At 39.4% G+C, this 26,130-nt stretch overlaps 3 protein-coding genes across 4 annotated transcripts in view; 1 reads left to right on the forward strand and 2 right to left on the reverse strand.

Moving 5' to 3' along the window:
* Positions 1 to 5,996: 5,996 nt before the first annotated feature.
* LOC134652223 (uncharacterized) lies at positions 5,997 to 13,924 on the reverse strand. Of its 2 annotated transcripts, none has more exons than XM_063507392.1 (9): positions 13,762 to 13,924; positions 13,390 to 13,661; positions 12,942 to 13,104; positions 12,159 to 12,330; positions 11,249 to 11,368; positions 9,760 to 9,955; positions 8,607 to 8,815; positions 7,365 to 7,461; positions 5,997 to 6,102 (listed from the first exon to the last, which is right to left on the reverse strand). In XM_063507392.1, exons 2-9 carry the CDS (start codon positions 13,623 to 13,625, stop codon positions 6,051 to 6,053), a joined length of 1,245 nt encoding a protein of 414 aa, XP_063363462.1. In that variant the 5' UTR covers positions 13,626 to 13,661; positions 13,762 to 13,924; the 3' UTR covers positions 5,997 to 6,050. The 2 variants fall into 2 exon arrangements, with proteins under 2 accessions (XP_063363462.1, XP_063363463.1); XM_063507393.1 differs by having other exon boundaries at positions 11,261 to 11,368; positions 13,762 to 13,921.
* Positions 13,925 to 14,246: 322 nt separating this feature from the next.
* On the forward strand, positions 14,247 to 15,950 carry LOC134652488 (p21-activated protein kinase-interacting protein 1-like). Its single transcript, XM_063507682.1, has 3 exons — positions 14,247 to 14,361; positions 14,457 to 14,748; positions 15,101 to 15,950. The coding sequence occupies exons 1-3, from the start codon at positions 14,293 to 14,295 to the stop codon at positions 15,895 to 15,897; spliced, it is 1,158 nt and encodes a 385-aa protein (XP_063363752.1). The 5' UTR covers positions 14,247 to 14,292; the 3' UTR covers positions 15,898 to 15,950.
* Positions 15,951 to 18,205: 2,255 nt separating this feature from the next.
* The window catches only part of LOC134652327 (uncharacterized), a 44,126-nt gene continuing 36,201 nt past the window's right edge, over positions 18,206 to 26,130 (reverse strand). Inside the window, exons 49-60 of the mRNA XM_063507498.1 lie at positions 25,992 to 26,105; positions 25,840 to 25,953; positions 25,688 to 25,801; positions 25,536 to 25,649; positions 25,384 to 25,497; positions 25,232 to 25,345; positions 24,446 to 24,626; positions 23,763 to 23,855; positions 23,593 to 23,683; positions 22,168 to 22,326; positions 19,056 to 19,186; positions 18,206 to 18,576 (exon numbers count right to left, since the gene is read on the reverse strand). Coding sequence (XP_063363568.1) covers positions 18,340 to 18,576; positions 19,056 to 19,186; positions 22,168 to 22,326; positions 23,593 to 23,683; positions 23,763 to 23,855; positions 24,446 to 24,626; positions 25,232 to 25,345; positions 25,384 to 25,497; positions 25,536 to 25,649; positions 25,688 to 25,801; positions 25,840 to 25,953; positions 25,992 to 26,105 — 1,576 coding nt within the window. The 3' untranslated portion in view covers positions 18,206 to 18,339. The remainder of the gene's footprint in view (positions 18,577 to 19,055; positions 19,187 to 22,167; positions 22,327 to 23,592; positions 23,684 to 23,762; positions 23,856 to 24,445; positions 24,627 to 25,231; positions 25,346 to 25,383; positions 25,498 to 25,535; positions 25,650 to 25,687; positions 25,802 to 25,839; positions 25,954 to 25,991; positions 26,106 to 26,130) is intronic.

The raw sequence follows: 26,130 nt of genomic DNA on the forward strand, positions 1-26,130 counted from the left end.
TCACATTTTTGTCATCGAATGGGTGTTTATATTCTACATTTTAATATTGTAAGTGATAAATCGCATTGAATTTATTAGATATTTTATAGATGTTTACTACTTTTTCTACTTTGTATGGTAACTAGTTATACGTAGTTGAATAAGATAAAGATCAAGTAATATATTACAATTACGATGAACCATCACAGGTTGCAACCGATTGTGTTGAATTGTCGTATCTCCAAAAGAAATACAATCGTTGTACTTACCTACCTACATAGGTTTAAATCATTCCTACAAAATACGGCCATTTAAAATGTTAAATGTATTTGTATGTGTGTCTTTGTGAATATTTGTGTTGTACTAACTCTAGCATTCCTATAAGACCTAAAAATATTGAAACATTTTCATCAAAAGGTGCTTTCAATTCTGTAAAGATGTCCAGTGTCAGTCAAAATGAATTAAATTCAAAGCAAGCAACTCAAGTATTTTTATTGCTTTAACCTATCATATGTGTGGTGGTCAAATTATTGAGCTTAGTGTGGGACTGGGTCGTTGCGTAAGATAGTCCAATAGGTTTTTTTTTTCTAAAAAAACGAACATTATAATATATTAATCCCTGCTTTAATATACCTATTATTATAAATGCGAAAGTACTTTTGTTACCTCCGTAAGATATTAAACGGACCGATTTGGATGAAATTGGTACCTATGGAAATAGTTTAAAGCCCAGGGAAGGACATGATAGTTTTTATCACACATCCGTCATCATTACACGCAGTCAAAGTCGCAGGCAGAGCTAGTAGTAAAAAAATCTCAATTTACATGTTTGTGACCACTATTTACTTCCAAATTTTATCGCATAAAGTGCCTGAAAACCTCTGCGGATTTCTTTCTAATGCAAAAAAAAGTATATCTGCTGCGGAATGTGCATTGAGAAGGCTGAATTAAAATAAAATCAAAAATTTGATCAAATAATTTTATTTATTACTAAGCACTGATTTCTCAATCCACTATATTACCACTTTTACAAGATAAAATAATTTTAAAGTCGGCAAATAATAATAAGTTACATGGCAAGGCCAGATATAGATCAATTAACCAACAAATGTTGAGTAATTTAATTAATTAACCAAAATAAGTAATACTCTACTACAGTACTCGATAAGAGAACTTGCAAATTCCTTATGTAATGTTAAAAAAACTATACACCCTTATAATTTTCTCGTGAATGATTGTTTTGACCGTAAGGAATTATTACATGTTCTATTGAAGAGTACTTTTAATTTTAATTGCATTTAAATGTCAAAATTTTATTTTGATCGAAATTTTATCACAGGAAACAAGATGCCAATTTGAATAGAGAAATTTTAAATATAATGGATACATAACTTTTTAACTTCAACCAAAACATAATAAAGTAATAGACCTCTCACCGGAATAGTCGAGAACAAAGGCGACTTTTATACAAAAGGCTCATGCAAAAAATACACAATTACTTACATACAACCACTTTTTGCATAAAATATTTTTCTTTGTGATAATGATTTTATTTTACATTTAAGACTTAAAGCAAGTATACGAAAATAAAACCTGTTCAGATTTTTTATACTTTTACATCGCAACCAAGTATTTCTCACTACTACATAGTGTTGAATGTTAACTTGGACAAAAATATAATAAATGTTGAGATCGGAATAAACACTAAGTGATCAAATATTAACGGTCACATTAGAAATACTTTTTATCAGTCTGGATTAAATTTATTATTACAACATTACTTAAAATTCATCCAACACTATGGTGTTAGTTAATTTGTTAGTTATTTTTGTTATAAAACGCTTCCAATTCACCACAAAATGAAGTCCATTTTTGACTAGAACTCTTAATTCTAATACAGAGTGAGATTCTTTTGAATTTTTAATACTTTGCAAGTGTGTACAACGGTCATATAAACTTAATACTACATACTTATACGAAAAGCAATTCGACCCAAACGTAATAGCCTCAAATATACTAGATAACTAGTATAAAAAGGCTCATTTAGACGGCGCGCGAACTCACATGCAATTTTAGTAACATTGCGGACTATTGAGGTTACAGCTAGGGTTGCCAGATGGTCGGGATTTGGCGGTATTCTCCCGATTTTTAGCATGTGTTCCCGATTCCCGACAAAGTGGAAATTGTCCCGAAAAACAGCTGCACGTTATAAAACAATAATTTCAAGTGCCGAACTGTCGTCAAGCGAGCGAGCGACCCGTGTCTAGCGCGTCAGCGTTATAAAAACGTCTATGGGCAGAGCAGCTGACGTAGTGCCAATAATGTAAAATATCGTTGTTTTTAATACAATTACTTTAATTTGAATGTTATTTCTTCCCGACTTAAGTCTCAAAATCCCGAAAAATTTATATTTTTGCCCGATAATAGCGCCTTTCGATCTAGCAACCCTAGTTACAGCCGATCAAATAACCTAAAGTAAAGAAACTCGCATGACACATCTCGCACCGTGTAAATGAGCCATCATGCAGTGCCAGTCAGCATCAAATAGGTTGTAGCAGCAAAAGAAGACAAGTATTGGAACACAGCTTTACTATTTTAGGAGTAGAGATATATTACGATATGTAGGTATATATCGATACCCTAGTTCACAGTCGTACTACTCGTACTAATTACGCGGAAAATTCGGTTGTAATGTAATGTTGTAATAAATAACAACTTTGTTTGTGCTCTATACTGCTACAATTTAATGTTGACTGAAAAAAGTAACTTGGCTAAAATAAAAACTACACATAATGCCAATAAAAGATTTGGTGCAAACAATACAAAGTACCAATTATAACATAAAACTCCATAAATACAATGTCCTACAATAATAAACAATGGTTGGTAGGCAACTGTCAAAGGTTTTCATAGATGGCGCCAGCCAACCCCATTATCCCAATCGCAGCGCCCAGGGACCGAAAGAAAGTTGGATGCTCTTCCCTTGCTAATAAAACGAGATGCTTACGACAAATATTGACAATAGTCAAATATGTGATGTAACTAAAACACAAGTTTCGAAAATAAACATCATACATTTTCAAATACGAACAGTTTTTGCACAATATTCACTAATATATATAAACGTACTAGTAGTACTAGAATACAAAATTTTAAGTTTAAGGTAGGCTTTGCCTAATTATTGCACTAGCAAACTTATGTAGTTCATTCATTTCACATAATATAATAATATGTGATGTTTTGGAAGTAAATAGCAACTTGCGTTATTATTATATTGTACTTAACCCTACTGCACACAAAGGCGGTAATAGTACATTACGATACAAGTACGAAAAGTAGGAGTGGCGATAAATTGAAACACGACCGAAGGGAGTGTTTTAAATCGACACGAATTCCGAATTACCTTTTCGCACGTGTATTATACGTTTTACAGTACATATAGCCCTAAAAATTTTTGACATAGGCACGTATTGCCCCTAATCCCGCCCTAGGGCGGTAAAGTAGCACCATATGTACTGTAAAACTACATTACAGGAGTAGTAAGCGACCGCTCGCCCGTGTGCAGCCCTCCAACCTAACCATATATTCACAAGCGACGCTAGCTAACGACATGAAAAATGCAGTCTTCGATAAGATACCTCTTCACACACACGACAACACTTGGCGACTTCACTTTCAATTTACTTCTAACTCTTGACAAATAAACATGATTTCAATTTAATCAAATAAAAAAAAAACATATCTACTCTAGCTAGAAAATAGAATCAACATGATCATTATTAATCATAATGATTCTTATTTCTAATACACTACATATGAATGTTTTTTTTTTTCGAAAATGCTACTAATTATTTAGCTACAAGCGCAAAAAATATTTATATAACCTCAAATAGAAGAAACCACCGATCTATTTTATGAAAAAGAATTATTCCGTTTGGTGTGAAAGATGAATATTACCGCACACTTCGTTTAAATTAATGAAACTGACTTATATAATCATGTCAAGACTTCGCTCAGGCCTATACCTATTACACCACTATCACAGTGTAAATAATGCACTTATGAATACATTCAAATAAAGGACGAAACAGGATCAATAACTGCAAAAAGATCTCAACACCAAAAGCAATAAAGCGAGTACACGTCGTGTACGAACAATAACAGGTAAAGAAATTTAACAAAACGTAAAATAAATAGGTACTTAGATATTAAACGTATACAAATAACACTAAACCAAAACGGCTTGTAAGGAGAAAGTGTATAAAAACCAAAAAAGTAAAGCATAATATTAGTAAATAATAAGAACAATTACCCAACAACAGCAGGCCTCAGGAGCAAGCCACATTTAGAGAACACACGCTATATATGTAGGTACAAGAAGTGTAGGGTCTACATCTTTAAATTTTCCATCTTGTACTTTATGGATATAAAATATTGTGCGATCGGACGATCAGCAAGTAAACACAATACGTTTACTATCCTTAAATCAGACTAATTCTAATTTTTACAACATCCGCGCTGCTGTTTTACAACAATTCCAAAAAAAGTTTATACGAAAGCTACCCTAATATAGAAAGCTTCAGTATACCAATATAAAATGCCATACAAAAGTATCTACTCCATCACTATTTGGAGCTTTCTATATTCGTGTATCAAGCAACCTAAACCAGTAGATAAAGAGCGAACCGGACTCTACGCACTTATATAGGGTGTCTCTGACCATGGGGCTTTAAATCTAGGGCTCGATTCTACTCGCTAAACTGAGCTACTTTTATTATGGCACCAACCCCGAAATCCCGAAAAAACTGTTTACTTTTTCATACATTTTGGCTGATCAGGTGTCAACTTTTGCTATGGAAAAGCCAAAAATTTCTCCCCGATTTTAGGGTTGGTCCCATAGTAAACGTAGCTCAGTTTAGCGAGTAAAATCAAGCCCTGGATTTCAAGCCCCATGGTCAGAGACACCATGTATTATGGTGTAAAATGATGCAAAATAGTATTCAATAGAAGATACATTTTAAATAATTGCGATTGCGAGCAACTTTACGTGATCTTCGCTATCGACTTGGTAGTTGAAAAATCTAACCAATTTGGCTTATGACTCTATAAAACTTTCTTTAGAAGAATACAGATTAGAACATTTCTATCGAACGCCATTATACATATACAGTACCATATGTATCTCTTCGTGATCAGCAGGGTGCGTAGCCAATCGTTTACGCTCCGTAGCGAACGAAACGCAACTGTCTTTGTCGCACTCATATGGAAAAGTTATAGATTACCGTATCGTTCGCTCCGTAGCGTACTCGTAGCTATCTGGCGTCCGCGGCATCTTGGCTAGGCACCCTGATATGCCAGATATAGGTTGACTGGCCAAATCTGTCAATAACTTATTGTAACGATACTAGCGTAATAAAAAGACAGTATTACTTTTGACAACGACGCTTGGCCAAGCCATACTTGCGCAGCTTTGAAAATGTACAGTCAACCAGTTTGATTCCTATGCCACTATAGAACCATGTCATAATAAATCAATACGTTTCTCTTCTACGACGAGTGCTTAATTGAGATCACTCAATCAGTATGAATGTACATATATGTATAGTAGTTAAAGAGACAAGGTTCTATATATTTTCGTTGCTGTTTAAACCTCTGTCAACGGTGACTTTTATTGGACATAGATGTCGCTAGCGATAGAGTCCGGTGCAGTGCCAGTGTGAACACAAGCATAGAGAAAAAAATACATAGAGTGCTCACTCCATACATCAGTTCAGACTATTAATTTCAGTGTCTACATCTAGCATCGAGTAGCGGAACTATCAGTACTGCTACTTGACAATAGATGTAGCACCGACCGGAAAGTCTTATCTCAACAGCATAAGACTTTCCGGTCGGTGGCGACATCTATTGTCAAGTAGCAGTACTGATAGTTCCGCTACTCGATGCTAGATGCTAATAGTCTTTTTGGTACTAAAACTGATGTATGGAGTGAGCACTCTATGTATTTTTTCTCTATGACAGAAGTGAGGGACTACCTAGAGTGAGAGGGCGCTCAGCCGCAGACTCTGGGGCTAGTTGCCGCTCACTATTTTGCGATTTTCAATCTCCTCCATGTTGTTCGAACTGGAATAATAACAGAATAATACATTGAAATTGGTTTGCCTGTAAGGGGAGGGCCTCAGGGCTAGTTGAAATGTTTTTTATAAAACATTTAAAAAATTAGCACTTAATTACAGCACTCCATAGCAAACGAATATATCTGCTATATTGATAGCACTATAGACACTGCATTAATCATCTATCAAGATGTTAAAGGCCTGATGATGATTGTATTTGGTGCCAGCGCGTGCTACGCGCTACGAGTGTAGCCGATAATACGGGAAAACGGTAAGTAGCAAAAAGCGCCCATGATCAGAGAACCCGCCTAGCGGGTAGCTGGCAGTGAATGTGAATGTGTTAACCCTCTGCCTCGAATATTCTTAATTCATTTAGTCCGATTTACACGTTTGATCCTCATACAAGACAAAGTTTGAAGACAAGGATATGTCGGCCATTCTACTTTACAAGTTTTTTGACACTTTTTCGTAAAATGCATATTGTAGAATACTTGTCCATTACTTTCATTTTCTGTTTTGTGATGAAGAAAGAGGCTTAATTAGGTTATCAATCCCGATAGCTTTGTTCAATAAATAACTGTATAAATATTCTTAATCGCAGTAACTCAGTCCTTGATTGTCTCCCGATTTGTATGAAAATAAGGCATCGTTTACCACTGCATTACCATATTTTTCAATCTATAATAATATATGAATTTTGGTCAACAAATTCCTGTTATTTGGTTCAGGTACAATTTGGGAATACAATTTTCATACACAAATACAATATCTATCATACTTTTTTCTGGCAATAGTTTAATGGCCATGAAAAAGTAGAGTGGCCCATGTAACATGTAACCATAATCCATACTAATATAATAAATGCGAAAGTGTGTCTGTCTGTCTGTCTGTCTGTTACCTCTTCACGCTTAAACCGCGGAACCGATTTAGTTGTAATTTGGTATGGAGAGAGTTTGAGTCCCGGGGAAGGACATAGGGTAGTTTTTATCACAGAACTCACCCTTTAAGGGGGTGGAAATTTGTATGGGCAATCAATATAACCGCTGAACCGATTTAGTTGAAATTTAGTATGGAGATAGTTTGAGTCCCGGGGAAGGACATAGGGTAGTTTTTATCCCAAAAATCTTCCTTTAAGGGGGTGAAAAGGGGGGTGGAAGTTTGTATGTGGAATCGTTAAAAAGCAGATTGGGTAAAAATAAGCTAAGTACCCAAATTACTAACTCCACGCAGACGAAGTCGCGGGCAAAAGCTAATAAAATAATGTGTTACCGTAGTTTGTCGTCGTTCTTCCACGAGGTGACCTGGATGTGCGGCGGCGGCAGGTAGCTGCGCAGCGACTGCACCAGCTGGATGGTATCCAGCAGGACTGGAACACACACCATCCGTTACCACCGCTACAATGGTACTTCCATAATCGTGGAAGAAAGAGAGGGAGGCCTTTGCCAGCAGTGGGACATAATATGCTAACAAATAAATAAATAAGAGAAGCGAAAAAAGTCAATTTTAAGAAACTCCTAGTTATGGTTAAAATACATTGAATTGTGTAAAAATATTTTCTATAATGTATTGAAATAATGATCAAGATAATTAAATGGGTGACCACCCCTAAAATGTAATTCTATGGAACTTGCTAACTATGTAAACAAACCGCCATATTAAAATGGGGTTGGCAACTGTCAAAGGTTTGCATAGATGGCGTCATCATAGCTTGCACCTTTTTCTATGAGATGGCTTAAAAGGCTGGCAACCAGGGCATTTAAAAAACAAAAATTTGATACAATTCTAGGGATTGACAGGGCAAGCTACGATGGCGCCATCTGCTTAATACTTCGACCGGCAAACCCCATTGACTCTGAATGTCAATTTACTAGAGTCTGCGCGGAAAGAGAAGAGTCGTGGAATATATGGGGGCCAATACATTCCACGACTCTTCTCTTTCCGAACAGACTCTAGTAACTTTTGTTTACATAGTTCGCAAGTTCCATAGAATGTCAGCTTAAAGACGTTTATACAGGGTGGCGCATTTAGATCGGTCAGTATGGGAAAATCTGAAACTATAAGACATACGACGATCTCTTCTTAGGAACCATGTCATCGATTTTAGTAACAAGAAAAACTGCATTCATACATTTAAAAAAAATGTGTACTCAGCTCGGGAATCGAACCCGGACGTTTTGAATAAAAAAATCTAAAATTATTTCTATTTAGATATCGATTGTGTAGGTCTTAAGCAGTAAATGTTACTATGAAACATGATGTCTGAAATGAATTAAATGCATTGTTTTCATATCCTTTAATTTATTTTAGTATGTTTTCGAAATGGCCACCATTTTTTTCAATACATTTTACATAAAAAAAATTTAAATGTATGAATGCAGTTTTTCTTGTTACTAAAATCGATGACATGGTTCCTAAGAAGAGATCGTCGTATGTCAAATAGTTTCAAATTTTCCCATACTGACCGATCTAAATGGGCCACCCTGTATATTGAAGTTGGTAGAGGGTACTCACTCTTCTGCAGCTGCTCGGACTGCTTGCCGTAGGGCTTGCACATGGCGGGGCGCACGCAGGGCCGCATGCGCTGCAGGTTGCGCGCCAGCTCGGCGAAGGCGCGCACCACGCGCTCCTGCCCGCCCCCGCCGCCGCCGCCCGAGGCCGAGCTCGGCGCGCCGCTGCCGCCGCCCGAGCCCGATAGCGACTCTAGGCTTTCTAGGTTCGCTCTGGAAATTTAAATAGAATAGAATAGTTTTTTATTCGTAAACACACTGACAATACACAAACACATAGGGCCACCCCACATCTAGCGTCTTTCGAGCGTCGGCGTCTGGTCAGCGCTATGGAAAATGACGTCGCTGCGCAGTTGCGTCGACGTTGCGTCGAGCAGCGACCAAAAAGAACATAGTGAAAATAAAGTGTCACGAAATGGCCCCATCTCAGCATGTTGCTGGCGACTTCCAGCGCAGATCTTCCGATGAGACCATCAAGTGAGAAATAAATATATCAAAAATAAGTTTTATTAAATTCTACAACCTTATTGCCAATAAGTCTGTTAACCCTTTGACCGCCAAAGTCGTCAACTTACGCGCACGGCTCCAGCCCAATATCAACCTTTGTACATGCCGCGCCGCACACGATAGGCGTGGCGTTCACAGGGCTAAAATCCAACGCAGATGTAACTTTCAATCTGGGCGCGCGAGAGTTGTTACGCAAAGATATACAACATCGTAACAAAATCGAGCTTGCGATCGAAACTGTCAGCAAGTGACCACACATATCCGCATTGACGCTAATAGTTTTTCACGTAGATTACCATTTGATTACTTAAAACCAGATAGCCCAGATACAATAGTAGAGGAGTGTCTTTTCAAAAGGGTTTATTTTTTTCTTAGCGGTACTTCTAGAGAGATCCTTGCTCAAGAAAACTTAAGGTCCAATTTAGAAATAGATTCCCAGAAAAAATAAACCCTTTTGAAAAGACACTCCTCAGTAGTGTAAAAGTAGCACTACATTGATACGATACCGAAAGATCCAATATAGAGTACCTACATAACTACCAATTTCACTACTTGTTACAGCAAGTGTGATAAAATGAAGAAGTAGGATTTGGGAAAGAGCTGCACATATGTAACACTGTGTTGGGTCATACTGTCCTGACCACACTGACCTGAGGAAGTCAGTGAGTTTGTGCTCGTCTGTGTAGTGATGCTTCTTGGTGTCGGAGGAGGTTCCGGAGCGCTGGTGGCTGTACTTGTCCTGGTGCAGCGAGCGGGACTGGTGCTGCAGGAGTAGTTGTTGCTGGTGTTGAGAGAGCTTGTCTTGCGTCTGCGTGCGCCGGTCCGGCTTTTCCGACGTTAGCCCCGCTGGAATATGAAAAACGTTTAACTTTAGACACTTCACCCCTCTACTCTTCGAAAATGTCAACTCCCAGGCGTTTCTTTATTCATTTTTATGCATTTTGCGCAGCCGCGATATTGAAGCAGAGGTAACTTTTTTGCTGACGTGATGTTGCGACGATGGGAGTTGACTGGTCATGTAAATCATTTATTTTATAATATTTCAACCTGTGCTAATTAGGTATATTACCTGATTGGGCTGTTTGGTTCAGTAATATAATTGATTAAAAGTTTATACCTACTTGTATTTTACCCGTTATCACAACCCTAGTGGAAGCGTATTTGGATGAAAAACGACGTAACGACCACCTACTCCACTCAGATTCATACAACAGTAGGGGGTTAAAAAAAATAAGGGTTCATGTTTTTTTGGTGTCTAGTACTATCATAAGATGTCAGTATAGTCGCATATAACATATTGTAGGTATAAGATATATACATAATTGCCTGGGTTCCGAAGGGTTAACGGCCGGCAACGCGCATGTGAGAAGTGCTCACGTGAACCGCTGGAGTTCTGCAACTATAGTCTATAGACTAAGGTGCCACTAACTATATGGTATGTATAGAAAAGGGGTTTTTGTTCTAACCAGTTCCAAAAAAATAAAAATGACGAAGAGTATGTAGTCAAAAAGCCTTGGCCATCCCAGAGAAAACGAACGGCAAAGGGTGGCCGCTTACCACGTGACAGACAACCGTTACCAAAGACATGGAGCGGGCGCAGATCAACACATCGACAACCCATCCCAGGACAGAAAAATCTGGCGGCTTCGTACGAGGGCCGACCCCAAATAACGGGATATGGCAAAGAAGAAGAATAAAAGACCGCTAAGATAAGAGGAAGGATAAGATGTAGTTTATCAGAATTATTAATTGTTTAGTTGTTTACTAAGTTCTAATAATTAAATTCCTTTTTCTCCTTGCACCAATTTTACATGTCTCTGTGGTATCATCTTGGGTCGTCCCATTCGTTTTTCGTCAAGTTCTTAAATTAGTCCTATTCTGCTTTCGTCACTCATTCTACATCGAAAACCACTGACGATTGTGACGAATGTAGAATGGGTGACGAAAGCAGAATAGGACTAATTTAAGAACTTGACGAAAAACGAATGGGACAACCCAAGATGATACCGTCTCTGTTTGGCCCGATGGTTGACTGGTAGAGAATGCCATTAGGCATTAAGTCCGCCATTTGTACATTATTTTTGTGTATTGTGCAATAAAGTTTAAATAAATAAATAAAATAAAAATGTGGATGTTTACATAGCAACTCACTGAGGGCGGCGAGGTGCGGCGCCAGCGGCAGCTGGTAGTCCTGCAGCGCCGAGCCGCGCAGCAGCCGCTCCACCGCCTGGCTGTCCGCCAGGTTCGCCGCGCCCGACTCTGCACGTTATCGCAAAACATAGGTACAAACTACACACGTGCAAGTTGCGGTAAGTTTCAAAAAGTATTCGAAAATTCGAAAGTTAAGGAATCTTTCTTTTTGGAAACGGAATACCTATTTAGATGCCCTTACAAAAATATGAGAATAGCCCTTTTTAAGGAACTTTATACTATAAATTTAAGTTTTTTTCAAGAGAATATATGTACCTTAATGAAAAAATTATGTGTCATATGTATCTCCAACCTGTTTATTAGGCTTTTGGTTTGTTTGTACTTACAAACAGTATTTAACTACATTAAATAACATATTTCACGAATAATAACGTCAATCGCAAAATATTTTATTTAAGCTGAAGAGAACATTATTTAATAATCAGTACTACTTATATTAAAATTAATTTCAATGGGTTACTCACATACATATTATTAAGTCGAATATATGCTCTTCATATTTTGATCCGTTTTCTAGGATCTTAGACTAGTGTGGCTACCACCTGTTTGGCGCTATAAACGCCATCGAGAACGTAATTTACATTCTATGCATATCGCCCGTACTTGCATATTAGTGCGAGCGAGATGTATAGAAAGTAAATCATTACGTTCTCAATAGCGTATGACAATGTCAGTTTTGACACTGTCAGTGACTCATGGTACGGGCTTAGGAGTACCGACTGCACCGCCTCTAGTGATTGAGCGCGCAACATGTAGACGCGGCCGTATGCGTTCGAGTCTCACGGGAGTAATATAGTTAGAATGAGTAGGTACTATAGTTGATCCATATAAAACATACCAGGAATATAAGTAGGCTGTTGCGAAAGGTGCTGCTGTATGGACTTCTGCGTCATCTCTAGCTGGTTCTTGTAGTAGCGGCAGGCTGGGTTCGGACAATTCTGCACCACCTCTACGATGAACTCCTTCTCCATGCCAAACTGCTCCCGCCCTATTGTGTATGATTCTACCACCTACAAGTTATACATAGAGAAACAGTTTAACATTCGCCTCACACAACTATATCCTCGTTCAGCCCAATGTACATTACAATGTACACTCAATGTAATTTCAACTATTATAAAAACAAAAAAAAATATTATTCTTTTGTCTCGTGAATGTACTATTAAATTAAAAAATTTGAAAACCCCCTAATGCTATATGTCAAAAATGCCTTACATCATTTTGGAAAAGAGCTGATACTCCTCAAACTGATGGAGGGACTTATAGCAAACATAGCTAAGAATCGCCGCAAGGAAACCAGCTTTCACGTAAAAACAACCGTGTTAAAATCAGTCCATCCGTTAGAGAGCCACAATGCCACAGACAGACAGACAGACATTGGCGTCAAACACAATACAACACCCAACTTTTTACATGCATATATCTCTCTTTTTAGAGATATTATATACTAAACTCATAAGATAGAGTACTTTTACTGTCATAGTTCTCTGTCTCGTAAATATATTACGAAAAAATCTACTGCAACATTATTTTCTCACTTTACTTTTGTTTATTTCTGTATGTCACTGTAATCATTTATCTTATAGCAGATCTGGTAAGACATAGTATTTAGAAAACTTACTGCTCTGACTGTAGCTTCCAAACCTAAATGCAGGCCATGGGGACCATTCATATGCTTCAGCATAACAGCATTGGCAAAGTGCTCATAAGGCAGAATTATTTTCCCGTTTTCTCTAAGAATTAGTCGGCCTTGCGTATCCAGCCCCACTCTTGATGCCATCATTCTGAAATTAATATGAGAAGTAGAGAATTTGTAGTTTTAGTATATAAGTTAGTTTATAGGTATTTATTGTAAATTATCTGTAATGTGACTTGAGATGTATTTTGGTATGAATAAATGATTTGTATATGAGAAGTCTTATGACATTGCAACTACTTAACTATTGTAAAGAATTGCAACTATCAAAGTTATTATAGAAATGCAAGGTAAATTGTTAAATTAAGAATAAATTGGTTTGATAACATTTTTTATGACTATTAAGTATCCAATAAGAATTAATTTGACTTACTGAAGGTATGCAGCACTGGGCAGCATGGAGGAGTCCTTAAGGTCACTGAAACACTGCAACAGCTCGATGCTGGGGCTCCAGCCCTTGTTCTGCAGATACAGTTGCAGCAGCATGTACAGCTTCTCCGTGACGTAGCCCTCTGCGGCGTGCGGCGCCGCGCCCGCGCTTCCTCCGCCGCCGCCCGACCCGCCAGTGCTCTTCGCGAGCACACTCTTCATGGTCTCCGCCAAATCCATCTTGTAGATGTCCAGGTAAGTCCTCTTTTGGGAATCCTGCACCCAAAACAAATACTAGCGAATAATGCCACCCTCGGAGATCGATAGCAACACGTTTGAACGGAATTATGCAGGTTTTCTGCAGTATTTTACTCACCAGAATGATGGTAATGTATATGCAAGTCACCAAAAAACACTGCACTGTCCTATGAACTAAAAATTACGGTGATATCCATCTACTAGTTTTATTTTTATAAAAAGACAAATTTGTGGAGACTCAATCCTTTCTTCTTTGACTTGACGCTGTCATTTTATTTTGATAGAGTTGGGACAACAAAACTCCAATACTCGGTTTTCTGCAGAACTTTCTAAATTTATTTAGATATAGAAAATAAACAAGTATTTTATTTCATAATTTGTAATTAAATTACTTTATATCCTTAAAGTTACTTATTAAAATAATTATACTTTCAATTTGCAAGGTTTTAAATTTTATTATCGTCAGTTTGTCTTCGTTTCACTTCTGAACGAAAACGTCAAATGCAGCTTTGACACTTTTCGACCTTTTCGTTCTGTCAATGTCAAAAGAAACGTGTGCGGTGCACTTGCACTGGTGAGGTTGCGATTAGTTGCGACTTGCGATTGCGATGTTCATTTTCTTATAAAATATACTGTCTTGTATTTTATAATGGACGAAATAGTAGTCGGCACCTATGAAGGCTTTTTGCTAGGATATTCACTTAGTTATGAAGATGAGGTAAGTTAGCTGGTTGGAGCATAAACATTGTCATGTCAATACTTTTCTGGTTTTCAAAGCATATAAATATAACAGAATAATACAATTTCTTGCAGAAAAGCAAAATTAAACAAACCTTTGCTACACATTCACATACAGCTTCAGTGCGATGTGTGTCCATAGCTGGCAAATTTTTAGCTTCTGGTGGCAGTGATGACAAAGTAGTGGTCATTGATATGAAGTCCCGGAAGGAGCACACTGTCCTCATGAACCACGATGGTTCTGTAAATACTGCTGCTTTCACACACAATGGGACACACCTTCTTACTGGGAGTGACGATGGATCAATTATTGTGACGAGAACTGGCAATTGGCAAATTGAGAAAATATGGAAGAAAGCTCATCAAGGTAATTGAATACTGCCCGTTTTTTTTGGCTAATCATACCTCAAGTATCAGATAGTGTCAACTTTTTACCATTTGAATGCTTTGGTTCCTTAACCATTTAAGACAGGGCTTCTCAAACTTAGAACCTATTAAATTCTCTATACAATGGAATCTCTTTAGTCTTTCTCAAGTTATTTTTTTAATGCACCAGTTTACTGGTCTTATAGTATAATTCCCAAACCCGTTACAAACACCTGGGGTATGCATGTCCTACTAATAGAGACCTGGCAAATTACAGATGACATTATAAGTTTGAGTTAATAGAATTTCATGTTATTATGAACCATAAGTGGCTAGATATACTTTTCTTTCAGGATTTCCTGTTACTGATATAGCAGTACACCCATCTGACAAACTAGCTCTAAGTATAGGAGGTGACAAGACACTAAGAACTTGGAACTTGGTCAAGGGACGCCCCGCTTTCACCATTAATCTTTCCAGCAAGGGTGTAACTTTGCCTACCGAAATTAAGTTTTCGCCCATTGGTGACAGATTCTCCCTCATTCATGAACAAAATGTAGATGTGTGGACAATAAGTAAAGCGGGAATTGAGAAACAAATAAAATGCACCACTAAACCAACATCAGTACAATGGGTATCTGATGAAAGGATGTATGTAGGATTGGACAACGGAAATATTATATCCTTTACTGTCTCTGACACTCAAGCCCTAACTTACAAAGCCCACAAGCAAAGAGTTAAGTGTCTTCATTACAATAATGATGTATTATATTCATTATCCAGTTCAGGAGAAATTAAAGTTTGGTCAGAGAATGATTCCAAATTAAGTGAATTAAGCTCACATAATGCTGCTTGTAGAGTCACCTGCGTGACATTGAACAGGCAAAGCCAACTTATCAAGAAAGAGGACAAATCAGATGAACACTCTGAAGCAGAGGAGAGTATTGAGCAGACAGAGGAAAAAGATGACAGTGATGTTTCTGATGAGGAACCTAAAGCTCCATCACCACCACCAAAGAGGAAACCAGGAGCCTTTGTAACCATCAGTTATGGAAATGAGGATGAAAAAGAAGGAGGTACCCCACCTAAGAAGTTTAAGAAAAAGAAAAGAAGTAAAAATAAAAACAGGAAAAATAAAGTAGTTGAATAATTAATGTACTTTGTTTGTTAATTGAATTTACCAATAAAAATATAAATAATAAAGTTTGAGTAATAAGTATATTAAAAATCATTTAGGTGAAAGTTAATAGCCAGGTTAGCCAGGTAGTAACCCTTTCAACAACAAGATCTAAAGTCATCACTCATCATGAGGATAAACTTCATGTCTTAAAATATGTGTAGCTAAACATTATTTTTGTCAGATATGTTGGTGAAATAGTTTACACAACATGCAAAAAAAGAGAAAAAGAAAACACACATTACCACTGCAGACTATATTTTCACCATCATTTTAGGAAATGTACATGATGTTCACATTAATCATAATTGATAGTAAAAAACAATATGATGTAGACTTTGGTTTGTTTATTTAATTATAAATAAAAAAATCTCTCCCAACCGCACACCCAAATACATAAATAATAAACTGTAAGACACAATAAATTAATTTGGTCCCAAAATAAATATTAAATAATTTAAGGAAAATTTAAATTAAAAAAATCAACAATTATAAACAGTACTGATCAATTTTGGCAATTGTTAATGGACTTCCTACTTACATTATTCGTTATTTCTTAATTAAAATAAATATCCTAAATGCACAACGTACATTCAGTCATACAGAGTTATGAAGCACGCCGCCACGCCAGTCGCCGCGCTCGCGCCCGGCTTATTTACACGAACGATACAGGTGGCTACAGAACCGAACATACACACGTGAATAATTGAATACACTATGCGGCCGAGGCTGCTCCCTCACCGCGGGCAAGTGTTTCACATTTGTACAAGCTCCTATAAACAGTTCTTGTGAGTGGATGCAGTCTCGGCCGTTATTTAACTTGCCTAAGAAAACTATAAAGCCAGACTTATATTTTGATAACTCGTACAGAAATATCAAGAGAGAATTTCACTGGAATGTATTTATATTTCAATGAATTATATAAGTTATAATAATCATACGATTTCATAAGATAAACATTTTATTTGATTGCGCAATGAATAAAAAAATGCAGTGTGGTTGAAAGACATAAGTAACAACTTTAATGAAATGAGATCACATGCTCGATGAATGTCAAATGTATTCTATGTAATTTAAATATATTACTAACACAGTAGCAACGTCGCTCTAACGACCAGTCGCCATACAATACTAAGTACATTTTGTGCAAAGTTATTTATTTTCAAATTCATGCCGAAAATAACCAGTTTCTGTCTGAAAAATAGAACCTTGCAAAGATTAGGAATTACAAACCGATAGTTGTTACTGCGATAATATACAATTATATTGACAATTCATGAATAGATACAAATTGAACATTACATAGTTTATCTTATACATGTATTTCAAAAATCTTAGATGAAAATTAGCAGACTTTCGAGCAGCTTACGATTGATCTTATGACTAGATTGAGCCAGTGATTTCCAGCAGTACATACTTCACATCAGACTTGAAGAAAACTGACACAAATAATACCGCATAGGAACGATAAAAGAATTAAGTTGTAAGAAAGAACTGACGTTGAATAAAAACATACAGAGATTAGATAAGTTAGGTTAGATAGTCTAGATAAATGCTTTCTACTTGTCCTGTTCCGTATTCACTTACATCTAAATTTCGATTATTAGTATATCTTCGTTCGACTCTACCCTACAGTCACTAAACTCTAAGCTATAAGTCAGATGGCACTCTCTACGCTATCGGACACAGCTTTCGCTTCACCCCGACCCGCCAATCTTCAGGGCCAGTCGCACAGTCCCAGAATAAATTAGTTCAGTGAGAAAATAATACAGTAAACAGGGCTAAAGAAGAATTACATTTAGCGTAATGTTGTTTTTATGATGCTATCTCGTGCGCATAAGTGTTCGTTTTTAACAATACGACTTTAAAATTGTCCACAGCAGATGCACTAATATCAAATTTAATAGCGCAAACAAGAACCCACGACGGAAACGTAATTCTTCTTCATTTATAAATTTTCATTGAAGAAACCAATGGAAAAGAAGAGATAACATATAAGACTCTAGGTACCACTTTTATAAGTTACAACGACATAAGAACGTAAACATAAAACGTAAGAGTCCCCAGCAAGCTCGGTTCACCATACAAACTTAGTTACGCTCTCATTTTGTCATTGTATGTTCAAAGTTACATTACAATCGAACACGTAGTTTTAAAATGAGAACGAAACTCCGTTTATATGGGAAGGTGAAATTTAGCCGAGCTTGCTTGAGAGTCCCCTCTTCAAGTAACTTATATTAGTGGTTTTACCATGACAGAAGGCATAGTACGAAGTCACATTTATTACAAATCATTAAAGATAAAGCATCCATGTGAGGAAGAGACAAATACTTCTTTAGTGTGTCTCGCAATAAATGCGACCATTACAGAAGACGAGTGTTAAAGCGTGTACGCGACTGACCCTGGACGACTGGCCTATTTCTTCTTGGCTTTCTTCTCCGCCTTTTTGAGGGCCTTGAGGTGTTTCTCGTGCACTTGACGCAGCTCCTTGAGGCGGCGCTTCATGCGGCGGCGGTCGTCGCCGCCGAGCCCGAGCAGCTTCAGGTCGGCGGAGCTGAGCGCCAGCAGCAGCGCGCCGTCCACGCCGCGCGCCGCGAACGCGCTCGCGTGCCGCTCCAGACCCTCGCCTAGACCCGATACCCACTGCCATACCTGCACAAGACATTCAATGTTACTCATTTCTAAATATGTTGATTTAAACTTTCACGATTTTTACACATTATTAAATTGTACAACAGGACTTAATCGCGTATTTATGTTTTAAGATTTACCTCCGACATTTCGAGGACGGCATTGTCCCGGCCAGTTGTTGTTGTTAAATACGTGATTAAGTCCCGTTGTACAGTTTAATAATGTCTAAATATGTTATTCAAAATTTGATGTATTTGCAACGAATCGCAAAAATGTGCGTAGGCATTTTTAGGAAAGCGACTGCCAATCTGACCTTCCAACCGAGAGGTGAAACTAGGTTTTATTGGGATTAGTCAGATTTCCTCAAGATCTCAAAGGATGGAGATTGAGAATAATAGTCTGTAGACGAAAATTATTAGCACACGACTTCCGTCATACTCCTGTACGTGTGTAGGTCGGTCTGTAACATGGTAGTCCTTAAATAGATGTCAGGAAGTTACCTGCTGCTTGCTCCAGTGCGGGATGGGGTGCGGCGACAGCGGCGCGGGCGACAGGCTCGCCTCGGACACGGCGCTGGACAGCGGCTGCCACGGCACCTCGCCGCCGACTACGCAAGCCGGAGCTTTCTTCACTATAACATGCCCATTTCATTGTCATCACGCGGCTACAGACTGGTACCCAATCCTCAGACCCTCATGATCATCGACGGCGGAGTCCAGAATTGGGCCCCTGTCCGCCCAAATAGCAGCCACTTTATTAGAATAAGTAGTTTATTTGACTCCATTACATTAAGCACTTTAGTAATAAAACGAACAAATGATGTACTGACTAAAACACGGCATTACATTAAATTTTCAGTGATAGTGAACGATAAAATGTCAGGAAGGCAATGTTTATTAAATGATCTGGAACTTGTATGCTGCTAGTTGAACGAGAGAAAACAGCTTCTACATAATTCTAGTACTATTAAAGCTTGACTTATATGAACGTGACTCTTCATACAAAAAGAAAAACGTGGTTAAAATAGATGTTTTATTTCCTAGTTAGGTTGTGGTTAGGTATAGAAAGGTTAGCGATTACACCGCTAAAATTAAATGTAAGTACATGAGTACCTACATACCACTAAAGTTCTCCAACTCACAAAATAATTAGGTTTCGACGCTGTAAGGGGTGTCACAATTAATTAGCCACCGATCATAATAGAAACATCGTACGATTTTGTCTGGCAATGAAAATATTTCTGTGCTTGCGCGATGACAATTATTTATGACACTAAGAAAAACAGTGTAGAGACTGTAGAGCTCAAAATAAAATCTCATTTCAAGAAAAAGATTCCACCACCCAGGCGTAACACAAAACGTTTTGCCAAGAATGAGCTAGATTATGACTATTATGAGAGTGAATAAGTGATTTGTGCATGGCAAAAGCGTGCGAAGAAGGAAAATGCGGGATTTAAAAAAATACTCTCGACAGCTTATACCATTTTACCTACCACTGATGGACATCTTAGACTAATTCAGCATGGTAATCTTTACCAGAGTAAATAAAGGTGATAATAGCGTTTATCTAGCGGTCGGTGGCGGTAATAAACAGAAGCATGTCGAATAATACACAGCAAAAGTATACTAAGACTGCAGCTTCAAAATAGTCTAAATCTATCAAAATAAAGTCTTTTCAAGAATACCACAGCGTTCAATCTAGCCAACTCAACCAGATTGGATAATTGGAATGCATATTGCATAATACTTAGTAGGTTACATTGGATGATGGGAATTCATAGGTTAGGTTGGACGATGGATATGGTCTTGGATACCAAGCGGGTCGATTTTACTTCGGTCCCAAAAATATGCCAACCATATTTAAATAAAATAAAAACACTTAGAAAATCGCGATCCTACACCTTTTAAATGAGGGATTAACCGTACAGAAACCGAAAGCTGAATCCGCGTTTGTAAGTATTAGGCAGATTTTCCATTTGTTGTCGATAAAATTTCGTTAGTTTGAAAAGCTTCGTCATTTTGGGCGAAATAAATACAAAATCATAACTTATTCACTTGTGCCAAAAAATTATGTAATTTTTCGTTAAGTTTTCGTAACTTAGAGCAAGATTTTTTAGGACATATGTACATTGATATAGTATAAAGAACTGGATACCCAATCAGCCGCCAAAAATGGCCCCACAAAAGTGATGTCAAAACAGATCATGCATTACTTTTTCGTTTAGTCTTGTTTGAAACGCTCAAATGTGAAGTTGTCAACAATTACGAAATGTGCCGTTAAAATATGTAAAAATAACAATGATAAAACAAGGAAAAAGGATGGAATGTATTTCTTTCGGTTAGTTCTTTGGATAGCACTACATAATTTATGTAATCTGGTGGTAATTTTATGGTTTTGAATAAATTAATTTGTTAGTACCAAAGAAGGGATGTCAAGGAACAAAAATCTAATGAGTCGATGTGAGGTCAATATTTTTTTATATTTTTATATGGAATTCATAAGAAATAATATTATGTTTAAACTCAAGATTTCCAAGAAAACCTATGCGACGTGCAAAGTGGACTGCTATTTAATTATAGCAAGAAATAGGGGTGATGCAGTTTTAAACAAGGCAAAACGGCACTTGTGTGTTCGGCCCATTTCCTTGTTTCCGACATATACACCACCAATAAGGGCTTATATCGACTAACTGTAAATGCTAAACCTGTCGGAACACAGTGACAACCACAGGATTTTTTTTTATGAAGTATAGGTAGGCTTTATAAAAAAAAATCCAATCAGTATCTAAATGTCCCCGTGCACCCGTGCTATGAGTAAATGCAGATCTTAAATACACAGTTATTTAATAAGTAGAATTTATTTCAAGGAAATTCGTATTTAAAGACGTATACTTACGAATTAAAAATTTAATTTGTTTGAATTTGAACCACGAATTAATTTTATTTGAGCTCCCGATTAAATTATATTTCTTTTATTTATTACTTCAATTGGTTTTCCTGTACAGTAATACATATTAAAGTGTACCAAAGTGACTCCATTCGTTCATTATTCTCGTTTGACGTTGTTTGACGTAAATACGTAACGTGTAGTGCCATCGGACTAATTTTTTTAACAGTGTTGGTACTTATGTTTGCAAATTTGACACTTAATGCTTACGACATTAAGCTCTTTTCTGTACGAAACATTTATCTTGACTCAAAATTTACGTAAGCGTTTTTATCATCAATGCAAATGGTGCGAAACGTCATTGGGATCCACATTTCTTGACGTTTTTGTTCTGCTTTGTGTGTCTATTTCTTTTATATTAAGTCAGTGCATATGTACTATGAAATTGCGCGTATATTGTACGTACAGAAAAAGGAACTCCATCTATCCACCAAATTTTATCGAAATCCGATGAAAATAAAATCACCCCAATGAGCTCTAATTCAAATGAATTAGAATACAATACCTACCTACTTCACGGATCTATACTCGCCATACAAGAGGTTCAACAAGCTGTGACTATATACAGCATCCTGTAGATATCTACATTCTACAACCAAGGATCTCGTAAGAAACAAGCAACTAAATAGCTAATGAGTACCGCTGTATCAACCGTCGGACACAAACCTCTGGCGTTGGCCTCGCTGACGGCCTGGCGGATCTCGTCGACGAGGTCGTTGGTGAGCTGCACGGGGTCGGGCGGCGGCGCGGGGCCCGCCGTGGCGAGCCGCCGCTCGCGCTCCGCCAGCACCTGCTTCAGCTGCTCCGCCAGCGACGCGGCCGGACCTTCACCCGGGATTACTTAGGACCGTACCGAGGAATTGTTGGAATGTCCCGTACAAACGCGATTTATGAGCATTTTAGTCATGGAACTTTTTTTTTTTTTTAATTGAGAAACAGTCTTATAATAAACACAAGAGCAACTTAGCTAATAGCTACAAATTGATTTATTTATAGACCTATAGTTCCCTAATCTACAAATCAATTATTATTATCAATTTTTTTATGGTAAAGTACATCAAAAACGCTTAGAAAAATGAGTCATCGATTAACAGATGTAGGTATACTACATTTCAAATACCAAGGCCCGATTGCACTTGAAACTTAACAATGGGGCTCATAATGTTCGCCTTTTGTTATCTAATTTGGAGCACTTCAAATTGGCACGCGTCGGTGCAATCTGCATTGTTTAAAAGGCGTTTAAGCAAAAGGGTCTAGCCAGGTATCTTTTGTTATCACTAATCCTATTGTTAACGCCCAATGACCGTCTCAAGTTCAATCGGGCCTTGGTATTTGAAATGTAGTATACCTAACATTAATAGACCAAATGACATGTGTTTGGACAGGACAGACATGTGGAACATTCCTTATTTACGCGTTACCACTAAACCGAACCTACTTTCCAATGTAGACGCTATGGCGCTTTGTTTTAGACTCGATATGACGCGCTTTGCTTATGCATATTTAATCAGCTATTGAAAGGCATTCCGACTTACAATTTCATATAAACTCAACTTAAATGAATGGAAGAATGTACTTGGAATCACCAGTGTGCTGATCAATGTAAACGAAATCGACAACTATGATGTAAATACGACTCTATACCGGAGAGCTTCATATTTACGATATCGAACGTCTTAAATCACAGTATTATGTATATCTCGTTTTAGTATGTCGAATGTGTAAGGTTTAGTCATGGTGTGGCGACAGTAAAATGTGGTTAGGTAATGCTATGGCAATGGTGAAGATGCGTTAATCACACAGGGGTTTTCATTCACTATTTTCGTGTGCATGCGTCTTTCATGTGCAAATCTTTCAAACGTACACGTTTCAAACGTACTATACATAGTATGTACCTATATGTTATGTTGGTATAGGTATCATATCGGAAATGTTTGTTTTATTTATAGATTGTAATATCATTTGAATGACAATATGAATATACGAGCACAACATAAAAAAGCAAGCAGGAAATCACGCTTGCAAGTTTACTTTTTGCACCCGGACTTTCTGGGCAAAAACAAGAAACACAATTATTAGATTATTACATACCTGTAAGTTGGGGATGCCGGTGGTCTCTTGAATACACCGCGTCGTCAGTCGCACTCCCCACAGAGCTGCCACAGCTTTGCCTCTCTCGCTGCTAGTTAAATAAAGATGCGTTTAATTGCTATTCGATTATTAACTTTAAAGTAAAGCGGATAAAGTACAAAGTTACTTACAGAGGGTGCTCCTGTGTGTGTAGGCGCTCCCGATGTGGATTCGCTTAGAGATTCGTCCGCGGAGTCGTTATATGAGTCGTCTAATCCGTCATACTGCAAAAGAATATTGAAATAGTTATTTTCGATACAAGTGCATAAAAGAGGAACCCTTCGGTCGTGTTTTAATTTATCGCCACTCGTTTCGAATTACCTATTCGCACGTGTATCGAACAACGTTTTACAGTACATATGGCACTTTAAAGTTTCGACATACGCACGAAAAGTGCTATTTTACGCACTAGTGCGGAAAAGCAGCCCCATATGTACTGTAAATTTATATTTTACAGTTCCAGACAAAAAATGATGTCTCTTGGATGGTTTAAATCGATTAATTTTCCGATTTTTGTTGTTATAATGGCAATAGAAAAGCACACTCTTTGTCTTTATTTATAAACGACCAGTTTTGATTGGTCTCAAGAGTATGTGCGGGTGCGGCGCGCGGTGTGCCAACGTATATGCTATAGTAATGGCCCGGAACTTGGCACGGCCGCGTCCACTCACGCGCTGCACCGCCTGCTGCTGTTGCACGCTCGACGCCGACTGCCATACGTGGGTCAAAACAAGTGACGGTCGGCGTGAGCGTTGAGCGTGCGTGCCGTGTTCCTCGGGAGCGTGTACGTGCGTGTGTGTGTGTGTATACTGACGGAGCTGGCGTTGCTGAGCGAGTGCGGCGAGTGCGGCGCGTGGTGGCGGTGGCGCGCCAGGTCGGTGCGCGCGCGGTGCGCCGACGTGTCCAGCAGCGGCCCGCCGCGCGGCACGGCCGCGTCCAACTCCAGCGACGCGCCGACCGTCGCCACCGCTGTCGGCGCAGCTGCTGTGGGCGCGCTGCAAACATACGCCTTTATTATTATCGTGTTTCCAGGTTTGCTTTAAGGACGCGAATGTTTTTCGCTATTGAAACACAGGCGAACAAGGTGGGACTCCCACTAAGCTAATGCTAAGAAATGTATGTGTGTGGCTTTTTGCAATAAAACAGTGGCGAACTTCCCGTCCGCCGCCGCCTAGATAGGACCAAATGAAGAGAAAGAGTGGAAGCGGTGGCTTTGCACAGTGGGACAGTCTTGCGGGTATTTTTTTAAAATGTATTATCTAATTTCATAATCAAAATTGGATCACACGCTAGCAGTAGCTGGGCGGGGAAAATAGCAACAAATTTCAACTTTTTAAGAAAAATCTTGATATCCGATAATCACCTGATCTAATATTGAATAATAACTAAACACGACAAAAATCCAGCGACAACTGAGATGGCTTAAACGAAGTGCAGCTCTTAAACCCTAAGCGGAGAATTTACGCCTAAGTAATACAGACACTGAACGATGAATACAGCGCAAAGATGTCATCAATTCCATCTGACGTGGGGCGGAGCCACGTAGGCCGGCAGCGTCATAAATATGTGGAGTGCACGTGTCAGCACAGTTTGTACTCACGTGGTGTCCGCGGCGGTGACGGGCGGGGCTTGGTGCGCGGGCGGCGTCATGTGCGGCGGCGTGGCGTAGATCGGCACGGGCGCCGGGACTGCGGGCTGCACTGTGGGGGCCACGCTGTTCACAGGCCGGGCGTAGACACAGGCTGTACTCACGTGGTGTCCGCGGCGGTGACGGGCGGGGCTTGGTGCGCGGGCGGCGTCATGTGCGGCGGCGTGGCGTAGATCGGCACGGGCGCCGGGACTGCGGGCTGCACTGTGGGGGCCACGCTGTTCACAGGCCGGGCGTAGACACAGGCTGTACTCACGTGGTGTCCGCGGCGGTGACGGGCGGGGCTTGGTGCGCGGGCGGCGCCATGTGCGGCGGCGTGGCGTAGATCGGCACGGGCGCCGGGACTGCGGGCTGCACTGTGGGGGCCACGCTGTTCACAGGCCGGGCGTAGACACAGGCTGTACTCACGTGGTGTCCGCGGCGGTGACGGGCGGGGCTTGGTGCGCGGGCGGCGTCATGTGCGGCGGCGTGGCGTAGATCGGCACGGGCGCCGGGACTGCGGGCTGCACTGTGGGGGCCACGCTGTTCACAGGCCGGGCGTAGACACAGGCTGTACTCACGTGGTGTCCGCGGCGGTGACGGGCGGGGCTTGGTGCGCGGGCGGCGTCATGTGCGGCGGCGTGGCGTAGATCGGCACGGGCGCCGGGACTGCGGGCTGCACTGTGGGGGCCACGCTGTTCACAGGCCGGGCGTAGACACAGGCTGTACTCACGTGGTGTCCGCGGCGGTGACGGGCGGGGCTTGGTGCGCGGGCGGCGTCATGTGCGGCGGCGTGGCGTAGATCGGCACGGGCGCCGGGACTGCGGGCTGCACTGTGGGGGCCACGCTGTTCACAGGCCGGGCGTAGACAC

The sequence above is a fragment of the Cydia amplana genome, chromosome 11 (assembly GCF_948474715.1).
Source record: "Cydia amplana chromosome 11, ilCydAmpl1.1, whole genome shotgun sequence".
Taxonomy (NCBI): domain Eukaryota; kingdom Metazoa; phylum Arthropoda; class Insecta; order Lepidoptera; family Tortricidae; genus Cydia; species Cydia amplana.

What these genes read in the sequence shown, in the direction of transcription:
- LOC134652223 (XM_063507392.1), bottom strand. Translation starts at nt 13,625, where the DNA reads ATGGATTTGGCGGAGACCATGAAGAGTGTGCTCGCGAAGAGCACTGGC. An exon ending in ACAGCCTACTTATATTCCTG is followed by an intron (nt 11,369 to 12,158) that starts GTATGTTTTATA and finishes GATAACGTGCAG; the next exon opens with AGTCGGGCGCGGCGAACCTG. An exon ending in AAGAACGACGACAAACTACG is followed by an intron (nt 6,103 to 7,364) that starts GTAACACATTAT and finishes TTATTATTCCAG; the next exon opens with TTCGAACAACATGGAGGAGA.
- LOC134652488 (XM_063507682.1), top strand. Translation starts at nt 14,293, where the DNA reads ATGGACGAAATAGTAGTCGGCACCTATGAAGGCTTTTTGCTAGGATAT. An exon ending in CACTTAGTTATGAAGATGAG is followed by an intron (nt 14,362 to 14,456) that starts GTAAGTTAGCTG and finishes AATTTCTTGCAG; the next exon opens with AAAAGCAAAATTAAACAAAC. An exon ending in ATGGAAGAAAGCTCATCAAG is followed by an intron (nt 14,749 to 15,100) that starts GTAATTGAATAC and finishes CTTTTCTTTCAG; the next exon opens with GATTTCCTGTTACTGATATA.